This window comes from Thunnus thynnus, chromosome 9 (genome assembly GCF_963924715.1).
Source record: "Thunnus thynnus chromosome 9, fThuThy2.1, whole genome shotgun sequence".
Taxonomy (NCBI): Eukaryota; Metazoa; Chordata; class Actinopteri; order Scombriformes; family Scombridae; genus Thunnus; species Thunnus thynnus.
In genome coordinates this window covers 15,044,333-15,063,394 of record NC_089525.1, presented here as the reverse complement: position 1 = coordinate 15,063,394, position 19,062 = coordinate 15,044,333, and the positions used below count along the sequence as shown (strand labels likewise).

The 19,062-nt window shown below is 39.2% G+C and overlaps 1 protein-coding gene across 1 annotated transcript; it reads right to left on the bottom strand.

Moving 5' to 3' along the window:
- Positions 1–7,499: 7,499 nt before the first annotated feature.
- Positions 7,500–9,407, bottom strand: adra2db (adrenergic, alpha-2D-, receptor b). Its single transcript, XM_067599087.1, has one exon. The coding sequence runs from the start codon at positions 8,960–8,962 to the stop codon at positions 7,691–7,693; it is 1,272 nt and encodes a 423-aa protein (XP_067455188.1). The 5' UTR covers positions 8,963–9,407; the 3' UTR covers positions 7,500–7,690.
- Positions 9,408–19,062: the final 9,655 nt, after the last annotated feature.

The following is a 19,062-nucleotide window of genomic DNA, read 5'->3' as shown; positions in this document are numbered from 1 at the left end:
CAACTTATTGAGCTTTGAGAATTTTAGACTATATTCTAATTTGTGCCTTGTTTATAAATTTTTAAATGGTTTGGCCCCTCCTCCATAATGTGACTTTGTGCATTTTAGTTCTGTGGACTCTATATAGACTCTATAGAATGTATTATACCATATCGTCGCACTGCATTTGGACAGTCAGCATTTTCTGTAAAAGCCACAACTCAGTGGAATGCCCTACCTGATGACATGAAGAGCTACATGTCCTTCAGTAATTTTAAAACCAATTTAAAACATTTACTAAAATCTACTCAGCTCTGTAACCACTGAATTTACATTTTATCCTATGTTCTTCCTATGAACACAAATATTCTTGATTTTAATTGGACAAGCATTCATTAGTCATTCTAGTTGACATCGTGTCTATGTGTGATGTGCTATTGTGTATAACCTTGTAATATCTATTCAGTATTATTTTGTACCCTATGTATTATGTTTATTCTGTATTATTCTTTATCCTTTGTATTATGATTTTTGTCTAGTACTGTGCTGTAATATGTTAATTGTAACAAGGGACTGCAGATGAAAACTGGCTATAAGCTAACTCTGGTATATTGCATCAAATGGTAACATTTATGTTTAAAACTGTACATGGTCCCTTTCAAATAAAATAAAGGAAAAAAAAACTCCCCACAAATTCTCAGAGTAATGTGAGTTTGATCCTTCTTTTTGGGACAGAAGGAAAAGCATGTTATTTCCCCTTCTTAGCTTAAAAAAGGAGAAAAAAAACGTTCTATCACTCGTAGGATTAGGAAAGCTAGAGAGCTCTACCAGTGTATTAATATTCCCAGCTGACGGCAACAAGGCAGTGACATACACACACTATTTGGGAGAGGATTCATGTTCTTAAATACTCAACAACAAAAGAAGACTTTTAAATGAAGGCAGTTGTGACAGATTATATCAGTCTTGTCAAGGCAAATCTCTGCATCCACAACATGATTTTTTTTAAATGCACTGCTGAAGAACAGAGTAGGTGTTCTTCAGCAGTGCATTTTTTAAGTATTCTGTATACTTTAGCTAATTTATTATTACTTGAAATGGTCTACATTTTATTCCTTATTGAACATCACACTTCATATACTATATACTGTAATGATCATCTCAGTTTCAGTATGCAGTGTTGTAAAACCATGTCAGACTCTTTCAAAGAAGATTTCTATGGATGCATGTAGGTTGAAAGCTTTGTTACCTTTCATATCCAGCACCCTACAGGTTTTATTCAAGGCTATTCATTCGACTGAATCCAGGATGCATGATGAGCACAACTTCAAGTCTGCATGATTAAAATACCTCCTGCTGTGAAGAGTTACAGTCTCTGCTTGCGTCCCACTCAGGGGTGCTCTCAGTAACTTGGAGGCCCAAGGCAAAGACAAGCACCGGGACCCTTTAATTATATCCCTCTGCATATACACCCACCCACCCTCCTCACTGAAACCAGGGCAGAGCAGAGTATGTATTGACGAATTGCTGTTGGTTGTGAGCAACATTGCAGAGGAGAAAAATACACACAGTGTGTTTATGTTGCTGAAACTCCTTATAGGTACCCTCATCATCATTATGTCTAATGTCTATTGTCCCTTTACTCTGAGCAGCTGGCAAGGCTGCACTCTTACAATTATTAAGAGGGACTTGGGAATATTTTTTGACCTGTGGCAGGTCAGAGCTGCAGTAGATGGTGCTGTTTTCTGCCCTTCCAGTGACTCATGAGTCACAAAAACTGACTAACGTGTGTTTTTTGGTCTGTAGGGAATCTGGCATGCAGGGGGTGGAGTCATGGCTGGAGTTGAGCAAGTAAAGAAAAAGTACAGTATTTTATCCAAAAGGCAGTGTACAGCAAAATAAATATGAAAATAATAACTATAAGCCTGTACCAACATTTATGTTGCATGGAAAAAAGGATAAGGTTACCATATCTGTCAATTTAGACATATGTGTATTGTATTTTTTCAAAAAAAAAAAAAAAAAAAGGGTAGTGGAACAAGGTTCAATGGGATATGGTATCAGATCATTTATTTTTGCTGTACACTGCCTTCTGGACTAAGTACTGTAGATGTTTCAGCCCTTTTTTTAATTCTCTTGACTCCACCCCCTGCATGCCAGATTCCCTACAGAGCAGAAAACACACATGTGGGTCAGTTTTTGTGACTTGGGGGTCAGTTTTTGTGACTCATGAGTCACTGGAAGGGCAGAAAACAGTGCCATCTACTGTGCCCGTACCACAAGTCAAAAAATATTCCCAAGTCCTACTGCAATTATTGCTGCTGTTGGTGCCAGAACCAGAGCTCTTTTGGCTGAGAAAGTATTACAAGTTGTAAACAACAAACCAGTAGTTGAATCTTTGATGGATTTTTTTTAAAGAAAGCTTTTAGTTTCTGTTTCTTCTCTATGCTTGTATGCACATTTATTTTTCTTTTCTACTTTTCAGAGAAATAAGTTAAACATGTCAATGCAGCCGGATAGAAATATGTTATTTCATGATGTTGTATTTTGTGTGCCTGTTTTGTGCAGCAGTGACCTATACTTTTATAAATTAGACTGGTCCATTTCCTGTGTCTAGATATCAGAGTTCCCATAATATGTCAGGTCATAGGTGTCTTTTTGATTGAGTAGCTAATATAACACTAAGTGTGAAATGGACAAAAACATGGCAGAGTCCAGAGGGTGTGTTTGTACAGACGATGTCAGGAAGGGAAAACAAATAGGAGTGATGCACTATGTTCCAGCAGGGCGTAGTATCACCCCAGTAATGTTCCTCAACCCAGGAACATATAAAAACACTAGAAAACACAAAGAATAGCACCTTCCAACAGAGTCTATGAAAGATATATGGTCCACACATTTTTCCTAGAAAACAATCAGCTGCACGGATGTTTTGTTTGGATTTAAATATTGCGTGTGAATGCCTGCTAGAAACAAAAGAAGATTTAATCTCACGCAGACTGCTGAGGAAGCGTGTTCACTTTATGAAGCAGAGGGTGGGGGGGGGGGGGTAAATGCAATATCTCCCACTGATTTTTAAAGACAAACAACAGCAGTGCAATGTTTAGGAATTAAATATGTCTGATTGTCAAACTCACATAAATCCATCTGTACCATATTTTTTCATCAAGGTAACTTCCATACTGACAGCTGCAAAATATCCTTGATTGTTCAGTTATGTGTGTAGTTAAAGAATGGTGCATAATTAAATAATCTGTTATTAGATTATTACATTAAACTGCAACAATCAGAATATGAAGTGGAAAGATGTTGGAAGGAACCATAATTGCATACCTTTTTTTTGCATACTTGATGATAATTTAATTAAGGAATAGAAAGAAATAATAGATAACTACCCTTTACTTTCTTAACTTTTTTGTAGCTAATGCAGTACAATAAACAACAAGGCAGGCAACAGAACACAAAAAAAATCCATAGATTAGGTGTCCCAGTTGCACCTTTAGGGGGTGGAAGTTTTTTTATGACCACACTGCAAGTCATTAATCACACCTCAGAGTTGTCCCTTTAGTCACAAGAACTGATGAGGAGAGAGCATCCTTTTTGTTTTAAAGTGTTTTATAGCCAATTAGCATTATATAAATTTCCAACCCAAATATCACCTTGTCAGACTAATTTAATATGGATTTCTTTATTTCTTAGAGTTTCAAATGTTAAGTCTGGTCATAGTCTATATATTGGTTATGTTCAACAAATCTCACGAAACAAGTAAGACCAGAGGAATATTGAATTCTCAATGTTTTTTAGATTTCTCCAGCCTGTCTGTGGCTACTAGACATAAATCTTTTAAAAAAAACACACTTTCATTTTTTTAAAAGGCTAATGAAATTCCTAAGATAGCTGGGCACTGTAGTTTTTAACAAATGTCACTCAAACAGGAGTAAATAGTGTAATTGTTGGGGACTGTTTTCAGCAGCGGATTTGGTGTAGTGGTGTAGTGTTTGTAGCATGAGGACGGTTTATGTGGGATTGACTCAAAATAAACTACCATGCACTGTATACAGCATGTTCATGGTAAGTCACACAGTGTGGCTCATTAATGTATTTTTAATAGTTTTTGGAGGTGATATGGCACAGAGAATAATCAGGCTCTGGCTACACAGACAGTACTTTTCAGTAGAATCAATTCATTGTTGGTTTTGGTCTTTCTTTGGATTTGTTGACATCACAAAACAAATATAGAATATCACCAGATTTGTTGTTTAAAGCTACAAAATTGTTTGCATTATAACTCTATGACAACATCTGTAACACAGCATCCACACCTTGTTTGATAGGAAATATTGTTTTAGAAATAGAGCTTGAAATTTCTTATGTCTTTCAAGAAGCATGGAAGATACATTTCTGCATATGTTTGCATGCAAAGATAAACCCCTCTATCTTCACACACAAACATGAAGACTGGTGATAAGACTGTCAACTTTAGGTTACCAGTACAGTCATCTGATTGCCTATGACACCTCAAGTCATACACCGGTTGTTTGTGTTAAACAGGACAATTTATTACAATAGCCTGGAGATAGTGAGTTCAGTCCCGCATGTGCTTTAGAGTGACATCAGCTGATTTACACTGGCTCTTCTTCTCCAGATATGCAGCTTCCTGGGATTGACACGAGTTTTGGCCTTGCTCGCCTCCAACCCTTATCTTGTTAGAGACAATTGAAAAAAGCAATTACCTGCAGATGCTGTATAGTCTCTGACAAACAAGGTAATGTGGCAAAGGACAACAAGCAACTGCTCCCTTCATTGCTCTCTCTCTCTCCCTCATCCTAAGAGGCTCCTTTTTTTCCTACACGGCACACATCTCGAAACATTTATAACAACATCTCCTCCGCCTATTGTGACTGTAAATAGCCTTGCCCACACTGCTGACCCTAGACAGCCCCAGCCACTCCGGCTCTGACCCTCTTCCTCTCCTTTAAAAGGCCCGAATAAAGCTTTCCCTTCAGCATCCCACACCGGGAAATGTTTGGGCCCAGTCCAGTTGGTCTGTTGCTCTCATTAAGCTTTTGGAAGAGGATTTGAGAGGTTGAGGGTCGCTGTAGCTCAGTTTCTCTTCCTGGACTCGTCGCCAACTTTGTTTACAGTCTGGGATAAATAAAAGGCTTGGTAGATGGAAGTGCAGACTGGAGAGGCCTGCAAATCAACAGAATACAAACAACACTAATTTTGTCTGGAGTGAGAATGCAATTAGCAGAGCTTAGAATAGTGAAGGACCGTGAGGGATCTGTGTTTCTCCTTCTTCATGACGCTTTTGTTTTTGTTTGAAGTTTTCTAGATCTTCCACTTTGGACAGTGAAATAAAATATGTAATGGAGATAAATGTGTGAGCCGACATGACTAAAGAGATTACACATGACTGAAAGTAACAGGAAACACTACAGCTAATTAAAAACATTGTGCTCCATGTTTGCTGTTGATTAGAAAGATAATTGAATTGGGAAGTGAGATTTAACATGGGACTTGTATGTCTTGTCGGATAGTAATCAGTATACTATCAGGAAGAAAATTACATGTCAGTGTTCATGTAAACATTTCCTCCATGGGTAATGCAACATGCATTAAGAGTGATGGCCATGCTCTCGGGAGAAATTAAGTTACATGCAATGTGCACAATAACATCACATTAAGTTACACACATCACAATTAACATCACTCCCATCCTGCTAATTCTTGAAGATGGAGATCTAATTTTACCGCCTCTTGTGGGTACGACTTGACCCAGACATTTCATTTGTTTCAAGAGTTTGTGAATCCCTTTGAGATAAAGTTTCCCGCCTCACACTGACCCCACTTATCTCAGACTAATTCTGTTCATGAATAAAATGGTGGTTTCCTTTGATGATATTTTAACACCACCCTCTCGAATATTGGTACACTTCACAAAAAAAAAACAACACTTCATTAAACATGTTTTTAAATTCCTTTTTAAGCATGACACCCCTCAAACAGAGTGATTATCTTTGGCAGGTCGCCAGTGAGCAGTAGGAGAGCTTTGAAGACTTTCCTGGGACGATATAAATAGTGTTTTTATCCCCAGCACCCCCATGCAGACAATAGTCTGATATGGAGCTGGTCAGTTCTCCTCTCACTTAACCAGGCTTTTCCCAGAGAAGCCTTGTCCTGCAAGCCTCATCACGTATTCCAACATTTCACACACTCTTTATATCCCAGATGCATCATGAGCCAACCACGGCCTGAGGCTTTAAGGGAAACAGTGCTGCAGTTCAAAAACCCTGAATTCAACCATAACATTCCCTTTTTATCTGTGTGGAAACTGTATATTTTTTCCCATACACTGTAAGTTGAAGACTTGTTCCCGCTGTGAATAATTTTAAGTAGTGGGAAGTTAGAGGATAGTTGAAGTCATAATTCGTAGGACTTTTCCGATGATAAGACAGCTTTATAAAGCAGAGGATTACAGCCTGAGGCTTGGCTTGTAGATATTAAGCTTTCTTATTGAACCACAGAGATTTGAAGCCGGATGGTGGTCCAGATCTATAACTGCAATAACTGTGTCCAGAGATGTTATTTTCAAGATAGAGTGAGGAGGGCTGTTTGTATTTTAGTTTGTTACATGTTCAGGAATATCAAAGTTGAATCCACTAGAATCCTTTTCCCCACCTTGCTAGGATCTTTTCATTTTTTAGAGAATAAAAAAATCAAGAATTTGACACCACTATGAGAGCAATTATTTCCAGACAACATGAACCAGATCTGATCTTATGTCCTACGACACTCAAATCAGGTTGTGTAGGAGAATTGTGTCACACAATTTAAATATTAACTCACAAAATACTGTGGTATTGTGAGGGATGTTGACATGAAATACGTAGATTTATCCAATAGACTTTGCACACGCAGGCCTCAGCTTGGCCATTGTTCTAGTGTGAAGTGGTGCAATGGTGTAGTGGGGGTGTGAGATTAGGCTCTTACGTAAGTTTGGGGGTTCACTGATAAGAAATGGCTGAGAGCCCTGTTTGGCCAGCTTTAACTGCACACATTTGGCTTAAGCTTCATGAAACAAGCAAAGAAAGATGAACGTATCCAAATTAACTGCAATAATGCCAAACATTTAACCATGCAAGATTCTACACTTGGTGATAACAGTATTTCATTTCTTCTTTTTTTTTCAGGACACGCGCTTACAGGCATTACTTGCTTGCCTGCTTATCCTCATGCTCACATTTTATAGATGGTGGAGATTAATCATCTATTTATCTTATCACAAAACACCCACTGTGAATCTCACCGCCTGCTTTGGAATCCGGCTACATGACTTCAATATCACTCTGAAGTAGCTCTCCCCTCCTGCTTGCTGCGGCATAAAAGATTGATCCAATACAGGGATTTCTTGTTCAAAGGTGCACGTTTGCAGGACTTATTATACAGTGACCTATATATTATAACTGCATATCTGAAGTAAATATATCTAGGTGAGTAACATTGATGAACTAAGAATATTTCTCCTTTGTTTTGCTCAACTTTACATTTTATTCATAGACATTAAGACACAACATTCAGTTTCAATATGATAGTAGTTACATTAAAATAGTCAACCAAGAAGATTGAGTTCTGTAATTCCTTCTTCACTGTTGAGTGACAAGCTGGCAAAATAGATTTGTCCCAGGAACCCTCTCTGTGTCTGTGTGTTTTAGGTACGTTTAGAAGTTGTACAAATTATTTTCTTGAAGGCTTTTCTGAAATCCCTGTTGAAAATAGTGTAGATTATGGGGTTGACTGAACTGTTGCAGTAGCCAATCCAAAAGAAGAGGTTGAAAAGTGCGCCAGGGATGTAGCAGCTGTCTCTGCAGATAGCATGCAGGCTGTAAGTGAAGAAGAAGGGGAACCAACAAAGCACAAACACGCCCATCACTACCGCCAGAACAAAGGTGAAGCGTTTCTCCCGCATCTGGGCCACTTTGGTCTTGTTGGCCGCGGCCAGCTGCTGTCGCGCAGCTGGGTTCTTCTGTTCCGGGTAGAACTGTAACGCCCGAGCCGAAGCCCAGGAGAGACGGCAGTTCTGAGGAGGGCAGCAGTCTGACCCCTCCACCTTCCTTCGCTTGGTAAAGCGATGATTGCGGGGTTTAGTATCCGACGGACAGCAGCTCTCCTCCAGGTCAATGTCATCCAACTCCCCCTGTCTCTGCTGGTGGCTGCCGGAGCTCTGGCTGCTAGGGCTCTCCATCTCGAACCGGTCCTTCCTGACGAAACAGGTCTCTGACTGGGACGGCTGCCTCTCCAGGCCGTTTTTGGCCACAAACACAGTGGAGGAGCGCTGCTTGGCGACCTTATAAATCTTACAATAAACTAGAATCATGATGAGACCCGGAGCGAAGAAGGACACCAGGCAGGAGGAGAGGATGTACCAGGTCTCGTCGTTCAGTAAGCACTCCCGTTCGTCATGTTTGGTCATGAGAAGAGGAGGGAAGGAGATGACAGCAGATATTACCCACACCACGGCGATCATGGACTTGATGCGCTTAGGTGTCCGCTTCAGGTTGTAGCTGACCGCCTTTGTCACTGACCAGTAGCGGTCCAGGCTGATGGCGCACAGGTGCACGATGGATGAGGTACAGAACAACACGTCCAGCGCCAGGTAGAAGGCGCACCAAGTACTGCCAAAGTACCAGTAGCCCATGACCTCATTGGCGAGGGAGAAGGGGATGACTAGTGTGGCCACCAGGATGTCTGCTGAGGCAAGTGAGACTAAGAAAAGGTTCTGGGGCGCACGGAGAGCCCGGCTGGTCAGCACTGCCACAATAACCAACACATTACCGACAATGGTTACTGAAATGATCACAGTAACCACCAGGATGATGAGCGCAGCGGCTGCCTCCGTGTGTGGCAGGGCAAGCGGTGCGTCCGTGGTGTTCTCATCGTTGGAAACATTTTCGATCAACAGATTTAACTGGGTTAAATCCATTCTGGCTCCAGTTTGTCCCAGCGTACCATGTTTATTTGTGCGTCCTCTTCTTCTCCCAAACAGCTGAGACGAGGTGCCCTGACCTGCCCTCCACTAAGGCATGGAGATATGTTGCGCGTAACGCTCCTGGTCAATTCAAAAAGAATGTAACCCACATAAGATGCGGTACCGCACAAATGTTTCCTCCGCAAATAGTAAAACCTTCACCCCAAGTCCTCCAAATAGTCCCGTTGCGCGCACCAAGTTCCGAATACATCACAAATATGAGAAAAAGAATTCACAATCCAAAGCTCCACTGGTGAAGTAGCTTATCTGCTGTCAAATCGCCGTGCGTAATGCTGCTTTTGCGTTTTGGTGTAGAGCATCGCTTTGGAGACGCACCGGAGATACACACTGTTGGTGGATTGAATGCCCATACAGGAGTGAGGTGACATCACTCCGAGGACCAACCCATCTCTAAACTTAAAAAGGAGAGAGAGAGAAAGAGTGAGAGAGAGAGGGAGAGAGAGAGAGAGAGAGAGAGAGACAGAGAGAGAGGGGGGGGGGGGGAGCATTGTTTAGACAGTTGGTTTTGAGATTTCTTGGAAACTCGAAGTTTTTCTCTTCAGGCGAGCCCTTGGGCTTGTTGTGTTTGATTTCATACATTCACACTTGGATGTTTTCTTCTTTTCATATTTATCTTTTCTCAGTATTAGGTATAGCATGTATAGAAACATTAACTCTTGTATTACAGAACAAAATGTACCACTGTAGCCTTCCATTATTATTTTTTAATAATTATTTCTTAAAAAAACAAACAAAAAAAAAAAACATTTTCATGCCAGTGGCAGCACTATGACAGGCATGCGTAGGATGAAATGCCCATCAAGAGTCAGTGATGGATATGGAGGTAAAACAGCACTGCAGGAGGCTTCTCTGAACTTAATCAGCCCGGCAGGGCCACCAATTAAGAGGCTACGGTTGTCAAAGTAAAAAGGCTTTCATGCAACAGTGACTGACTGATTTACACTTGAATATTGCATTTAGAGGTACATTTCTCATTATCCACCTTAGACCGTACATCTAAGACCTGTTTGTATGCACCCTCACCCTTTTCCATTATTCATACTTTTCCATTATATTCTGGAATTGTTCTTTGCAGGCACAGATGGAGGTGACCATGGTACCTGTTGCTGAGAAGCATGCATCTGTTTCCTCTGGAGATTCAGTTATATAACATGTATGCAGTGGTGTTAGGCAGGCAGTTGTGTAGCCAGGGGATATTTACCAGTCAGGAGTGATACAAAAAGACACACACAGACACACACACACACACAGCCACTCAGGGGTCATTGTGAAATAAGAAAAAAAAAATAAAAATGCTGTTGAGCCAGTGAACAGACTGTAGCTTTGCTCACCAGAAGCACTTTATTAATTTTGGATTTAGAAAAAAATCTGTTTTGAAAATAAATATCATCTGCTGGAAGGTTATCAGTATGGGATTTGCAGTCCAGCTGAAGCTGTTGATGGATGCCAACATTAATGTTTGTGTATGTGTGTGCATCTGTGTCCTTGAAAGTGAGTTGTCTGGAGGCCTGGTAAGAACATCTCTTAGAGGCTGCGATGAGCCGAAACACAGAGTAGGTTCGGAGGAGGAAGTGGAGGAGGATTCATAAGGCTATCTCCCTTCTCGCTCTCTCTCTCCCTTCTTCTCTCTCGCTCTGATCTCACTCCCCAGGATGAACATAAAAAACAGTGAAGAACATCTAAAGGTGACTGTCACCATATATCAGTGGTCTCTAGACATTCCCGTAAGGGTCTACCTGCTGCATAAAAACAGAAAAAACACTGGCCTCAGTAACCAGCAGCCCACAACACAAACAAGCTCTTTACAAACAGAGACACGGAGTTGTGTTGTGTCTAGTCTCACACAGCCAGACCTATCTCCACAAATTATGCAACATTTCAGAATTGTTCTGCTTGCAGGTCTTGACAAAATACAGTCAAAACAGCAACAAAATGATCTGTCTTGTTAGTGCACCGGCTTTATTTTCCACACAGAACAAGTGCAGACAATTGCTTAGAATGAAAGAACAAAACTGTCTCAACCATGTTTTTATTTTCTCTAATCCAGAATTTCATGAGAACAGAATTTACGGTTACATAACGCATTTCTCTGAATATCTCTTGAAGCCGAAAGTCACTGCACAAACTTTTCAATATACTTTCTAGCTCCCTGGCACACACACACACACACACACACAAATACACACACACACACACAAACACACACACACGCCTTCCTCTGCATTTCATATGTATCACAAAAATATACTGTATATATATGGTATGGGCTGCAAATATACTGTGTATCCCAAAAAGAAAGAAAAAAAGAAACACATGCTTGCACAGACACACACACACATACAAATAATCATAATATATATACACATACATTATTTTATTATTTATATTTAGACATAGCAAGCTGTCAGATACACAGAATAACTATACATAGAATAACTATATTTAGGAAAACTATCTCCTTCCGGCTTTCCGTATTTTCTTTTCTGAGTAATACAACAATACCCAGCATCCTGTCACTTTGAATCCAGCTTCCTGTTATGATGCAGTCATCACACCTAATGAGGGGTGGATATATACCACATGCCCGTCTTGAGGTCCCCGCTGCTGTGTGGCTAAAGGTCGTCCCACAAATGAACAAATGACAGATCAAATCTCTCAATATTCCAACAATTACAGTTTCCGAATGACATTAAAAACAGTGTTTGAAAAGGTAAATCTGATATTAGGGCGTTATATGTTTGCCACTATTGTGACACACATGACCTCTCTGTGGGCACCAGATTCAATTACAGCCTCATTTTAAAATGTTAGCAGCTCTCTGAAGCCACAGGAGCAGCACAAATATTTACCAAGTCAGCTAAATGGCTCATCAATCATTAGATATGCACTGTGATTTGACAACTTGTCCCATTGCCAGCAGATAATGTTTTGATTTATGTGGTTTTAGTGATAATTACTGCCCCCAGCAATTATTCATTAGCTTAGCATTGATTACTAATACTGAGCACCATTTCACTGCCAAATCACAGCGCTTATTATAAGCTCAGACATGTGCCTTTCTCTCAATTCCTGTCATAGATAAGGTGATGGCTGAGACACTTGTGGATGGGTGTCCAGGAATATTCAGAAAGACTCACAGGAGATTAATGAGAAAGATGGTCACTTCCTGATAAATAGAGGTGATGGAAAATATGGTATGACATACAGTGATGCTGATAACTGACGATGCCATACACAGAAGAGGCTGATGGCTGCGTTTCCCTCGCTCAATCCTCTTACCTTCCTGTTTTCTTCTAAGGAGGCTGTTTAGGCTGGCTGTGAGCAGAACCCACTGCTGCATTATGTAACGTTCCAGGAATAAATGGCCTGAGGTGGTGTGTGAAAACCTCATCTCAGGTTGCAGGTGATTTGTTTTTATCATAAACATTTTCCTCAGGGAATTCAGCCTGCAGAAACTCAGCCATGACCCCCCTTTGATTACCTGAATACTGTATATGCATAATTATTTGCGTATATGTGTTACAGGATCCCTGGCTCTTGTTGTTGTGTATACATGTAGGGGATAGCGTACAAGGGAGTGGGGGAGGACTCTGAGTGTGTGTGTGTGTGTGTGAGAGAGAGAGAGAGTGTCACAGCCACACTGTGATTCACATTCTTTTTTTTTCAGAGATCACACATCTTTCCTCATCTCCCACCTTCTTCTAGTGTTGCTATTGCTGTCGGTAGGCTTGGCAGGTCAGGATAAATACATGATGTCTGACCTTTGTTGTGTCCCAAACAAACAAGATTTCCCTCATATTTTTCCACAGCTTTGGACAAAACCACACAGGAATTTGAAACTGTGACCAGGTTAATGAAGCCTTGAAGGTCACACATGTCAGCACATTCCCTGAAAGAATTATGCGATCTAAGCAGAAGTTCGGGATGTTTTCTTATCAGGAGAGGCTCAAAGGGCAATACACATAAAGGCAATTACATGAATAGGAAATGTGATAAAATGTTAAATCATTAAAAATTTGTAAGCAAGCATGACACCATAACTGTTCATCATTTAAAATATTGCTTTAAACATGTTCAAACTAGAAACAAACGAGCTGTAATGACACATTCAGCAAAGGACAGCACTTTTATAATTCACTTCCAAGACCCTAGAGAAAAGGCTTCCTATAAAAAAACACTTCAGTGAATTACATACTCCATCTCATTTTAAGGGAAAGGACACATTTGCAGCTTGTTAATAGTGTCCCATTTTCAGGCTGTTTGGTGTGATTTGGTTAACTCCCTTGTGAGCTGTTGGCTCTGGCTTAAAATTAAGAACAATGGGTGAGGAATAAGAGTCAACAATTGAGTATTAGGGCCTTAGGCAAATCAAGCCATTTTGTGTTCACTTGTGGGATCAACTCACAACACTGTAAGGCATGGAAAAGTATTTGCTTCTAATATCTTTTGCCCACCAAACTTCAAAATCCACTTACTGGCTTCATTTTGGACACCGAGTCCAGACCGAGTGAAGCAATGACTCAGAACTCTGTGATGACTCACAAGATATTATGGTCATTGTAATAAACTATTAAACATGAGTTAGCAGATGATGCAGATAAGGGTGAACGTGTGTCCTGAATGCTCTACTAATGTGATGTCATTCATTCATTCATTCATTTTTTATATATGGGTATGTTTACAGTGAAAATAAAATCAAAAGGCTATATAGCTACGTGAGGCTGTAATGCTCATTAAACAAGCAAGCACTATTGGATGTATGAAAAATGTATTAAAAAATGTTGCTATTTTATTCTGTTGCTATTCTTATCCACATAATGTGAGCATAAAATGTGTAATTTGGCCTGAAGGTGGATAAATGAAAAAAAAAATCTGTGCTTTGTCAGTCAAAATTAAGTCTTTTAAAGTGTCAATTTTGCTCTACTACATGTCAAGCAGAAGATCACCAACGTTATTAGGATACATGACTGACTGATCATCGTGGCTGGTCAGCACTAGAACAAAAAATCAGTGACAAGTCATGCTGTCACACCAGTGGATTCATTTCAGGGGCTGCATTTTGAATCATTGATTCAAAAATTGAAAAGTTGACAGCAGAAGGACCGCTGAAAGATACAATTTTGTTAGCTTCACCAGCAACGTAGCTTTAAGGTATAGGCAATGTCAGTCTGTCCACCACTTTGGTCCAGACTGAAATATCTCAATAACTGGATAGATTGGCTTGAAATTTAGTACAGATATGCAAGGGGCTGAAAGGATGAATCCTACTGACTTTAGTGCTCCCTTAACATTTTTACTAGTGCCATCATCAGGTCAAACTGTAAAATGTTTCGGATATTTTGGTTTATGACCAAATACCTCACTGCTTGCGTGACAGCAGACTAAGACTTGCTATAAAATGCCAGAGTCTCTGTGACTCTACAGAGGTTGTCTAATCTCTCCACATTAGTACATCCAATTAGGCTACGTTCTTCTTGTCGGTTGAGAAAAAGAAGTAATTTACCCTGAATCTACCTTGAAACAATTCTTGTTAACTCTTAATCTCCACAATTTACCACTTCTCTAACTCTGCTAGAATTTGAAAGTGAACTATTAGTATTCAAGGTATCCCTCTGCATCCTGCCACCAGGCAAGTGCTTATTAGAGCATTCATTTTAAATTTGACTTTGGCCTGTTGCCCTGTTCTTTTTTGCATCAGCCTGCAATTGTGCCTTTTTATTATCACAGAAAATATCTCCGTTTATTAACCATGTATATTTGTTTTGGCACACAATTCTAGTCCATCCAATACTGCACATTATTCAAGGGAATAAAAAAACTGAGAGAAAAGAAAACAGGACCATTTCTGGTATTTTAATCTTCACTTTTCATCATGATTGATTCACCATGTTTTTTATAATGAGTTGGAAGTCGGTTTCTATACAGACCTTAGACAAACAGATTAAAGCCACAAGATAAACTGTTATTGTATACAGAACACATACCAGTACATAATAGGCATAACTGGCTCTTTATTTCAAACAATAAGATCCAGGGTTTTATTATAACTTTATCTTAATAGAGTCTTTGACCACTTTTCATCTGTTCCATCGGATTACTATCAGATCTGTGGTATAACCAAAGCTTTCACTTGATCTGAAATTGTAACTCACAAGCTTCAAACATCCATGAAATTAAATCCTGTGCTATAAAAACAATCTATGCTTTGTGGTTCTTTTACTTAGTGTAGCTTGACTGCGCTTTATTAGAGCATCTACAAGGGAAGACGAGGGAGCTTTACCTTAGAGAGAGGCTGTATTGTAGCAGAATCTTAAAAATCTAACATGACAATACTTTCTTTGGGTTTTTGCAAAATAGCAGATACTTAAACACTGTAAATATCTTTTCAGTTGTCTGATGGTGCATTTAATAGTTTATAGCTACCGTATCTGTCCGGTGAAGGATCCTGTTGTGACACCAATCAGCCCCTGGGTTCACAGACTGCACAAGTGAGTCACTGGGCTCTGATCCACCATCAGCATCCTCCTTCTCTGGACCTGGCACGCTCTGTCACTCAAATGAATGTTAAGGGTGCTGTGGTGTCTGAAACGCTGCTGAATTTGATGGCAATGTGAAGCAGGGTGTGTGGCAGGCATGGTCTAAACAGCTTGAGAGCATGACATAGATGTAGACAGCACAATAGAAAAGTGAGGAGGTGGATGTCGAACACACGCTCATCCCTGTCTAACTTTGTCAGACCTGCTATCTCTTTCATGTTCTTGTGGTAACAGCTGACACCTGTCGGTTGTGTAAGGTGTTGTTTCAGTTCGCCCCTCTATCTTCCTCCACCTGCCGGTCTTTCTCGCTCCTGTTGTCACGCCCCATTTCCACGAGACAGGACTCTAAGCCCTGACCATCTGGTGGGGCTTTGGGGATGCTCAGCCCTCTCGCTTTACATGCTGCTTGGTGGCAATGAACCCAAAAACTACTGTGATCCTGGCAAAACAAATCCACTGAGAGGAAGTCTGATCATCATAATCCATGTAAATTATGATTTTGAAACTTTAATGGGTTTGTGCTTGTCGAGAGAAATTATATTTTTTTGAGTTATGGTGTTGGTAGATGACAAAAACACGTTATGGCAAAGATTTTTTGGTGTCAGAGTCATTATGATGTTTATTCCAAGAATAATTTTGCCCCATTTTGCTCTTGATTGGTTCACAGGTGTCCATTAAAATTATATAACAGGACACATGAAACAAAGATCCACTTCAAATCAACATCTTAAATCAGTATTAATGAGCAGAATGTGGTTTGGGTTTCCAAGAAATGTGTGCATGCATGCTTAAATGACTTAATAGTTTTGGTGTGAGCCAGAAAATTTTACAGTTAGGGGCTCTTTAGGAACAGAGAAACCTTCACATCCTATGTTCTCTAATTCGAGGAGCTAGACTCTGGTAAGTTCTACAGAACTCCTCTGGCTGCAAACAATGTATACATTTATCCTACAGGCAATTTTTAGAGGTTCAATTTTAATCATGCTTTTCTTAAATTTTGTGCATTGCATTTTATTATTTTGACTATTCATACTATAAATGTTGTTGTGTGGTGTGCAAGTTGTACTCTATTCTTTTCAGTGTACAATTGTAAGGTACTTGTACTTTACTTGAGTAATACTGTATACACAGCTGTAGTTACTACTTTTCAGATAAAGATTTTATATATATATATATATATATATATATATATATATATATATATATATATATATATATATATATAGATATAGATATAGATATATTATAAAATACTAACTAAAAATTCAAGGTGCAAAATGTCAAATGTATCCAATATTTCACAAAAAACAAAGATTAGAGAAAAGTTTAAAAAAAAGAAAAAAAGAATATAAATATGTGCAGTAGCACTTTGTTTTTTCTTATTTCCTCTCCCATTAATCATCTCGCAGCCTCTTAGATTTATCTTGTGACCCTCCAAAGGGTCACAAGATAAATCTGACCCCTAAAATGGGAACCACTGGTAAAAGACTGCTTAAGAACTGATACACCAGTATCAACAATCTAACAATGTAATATATCATAATATATCCATCACAGGGGCCATTTTTCTGCAGACCGAGCACTTTTACTTTCATACTTTAAGTGTACTTAGCTGATAGTATTACAATATAATAGCTGATAATGTGTTTTTACATTGTTGTATTTGTACGTTGTTGTATTGGTACTGTTGGTATTGGTATTGGTACTATTTGTATTGGTAAGTAAAAATCTTAGTACTTCTACTACCGTTGAACACAGCATACTTGTTTTCATTTTATAAGTAGTGATGACATAAACATGACAATAAACTCAGTCCTAATATAGAAAATAATGTACTCAGCAGAGGAAGAACAACTTGTCTTTGCATCGTGCTGTTCTTTCCTTCTGTCTTGTCTGTTATTTTTGAATACTGGCGCACCCTTCATGTATCATGACTTAGCACTCACTCAGACAGATACTTTGAAACATTATTCCTTCCTCATAAACTATAGTCACTCTGTGCCAAGAGGGTGCAGTTCCTACAATTTTTAGTATTTATTTATAGCTCCAAAGAGTTATGCAAATATTAGATTTGTCAAGCAGTCTGTCTCAAGGTATTATGACATTGAGTACATGCTAAAAGTTAGGACAGTGTCTTCTGGAGCCTGTGGATATTCCCCCTGATGGTACTTGTTTTTTTATTCTTTATTTACTTATTATTCATTCTTTGCTAAATGTGATAATACAGCAGATGTGACCTCTGACCTACTGCAGCAGAGAGTGTTGGCTAACTCCTTTATCAGTGTCACAGAGACTGTCTGGCTGGGATAGGAAGGGATAAACACAGTTGTCTCTAACGCATGTCAGACCAGGTCCTTCTCTCTGCTTGCTTTATCCCCGATCTGAGACTAAAACTATTTGTCTTCATACTGACTGATGATTCTATTGTTGTTATCTATCTTTTCTGGCAAGCAATGATAATTTTGTACCCTGTGGCCCAGGAAAACCTTCATTTTCAATTGTTTATCACTTTTTCTTTTTTTTTTTTTTTACATACTTCTGTGAAATAAAGTACTACTTCTATGTGCGAAGTAAGTTTTATGCCTTGAGGCATGAACTGAAGTTCATTTCTTGCTTCCCGGAACTTTTAGATAAGACATTTTTTCAAAACTCCTGAAAATAAACTTTGTGGAGTTGATGATGTTTTTATTGCAATATTGATGATGGATAATATTTGCTCCCAGCATGCTTTGCTGCCTGTCTCAGGTGAGTGTCCTTATGGACCACTCTGTACCATGAGAATATCTTCTGATAGAGCCCAAAGCAAAGGAAAATATCATACACTTCATTTTGTGTTATTAGTGTTCAATAATGAATACTGATATTTTCAGATAGAGAGGATTTAAATTGAGAAACATGAGTTGAAATTAATTTCAGTCGGACAGCTGATGAAGACTGAAACTCTGCCTGCCTGTTGATGTTGTTGATGGAAATATAAGTTCAGTGCACTCAACAAACAGACAGCAAGCTGCATTAACCATACTCAGACATCTCATAGGTCTGTCCTTCACTACTGACTTCGCAAGAAAAAGTACAGCAAATCAAATGTTGATATGCAGAAAACTCCATAGATCACCTGAAAATTTCTTTTTAAAAATGCTGTATGAGAAAGTACAATACAAATACTTTTAGATGCTTATTTCCCATCAAGGTTGTTCAGAAAAGGTACATTTATAATGCATATTACAATAGTTAGATAGTCAATTGAATTCCAGATTTTGCATTTTGATTTCACAGCCTACCTTGAAAAGCAAAGTTTTCTATTGTTGGTCCAATACTGCTCACAGATCTCCTAAAACATTTCTCTCTGAAGCCAGCTGGCCTCATATCAGACATCACTGCTCCCCAATCCAAGTAACTACTAATGAGTGCAGACATGCTTTTGTTCACCTTTTAAAAACAGGGAAAATGTATGCTCTGGTGCTGATAAAGTATTTCATCCTTAATCTGTGTCCATGT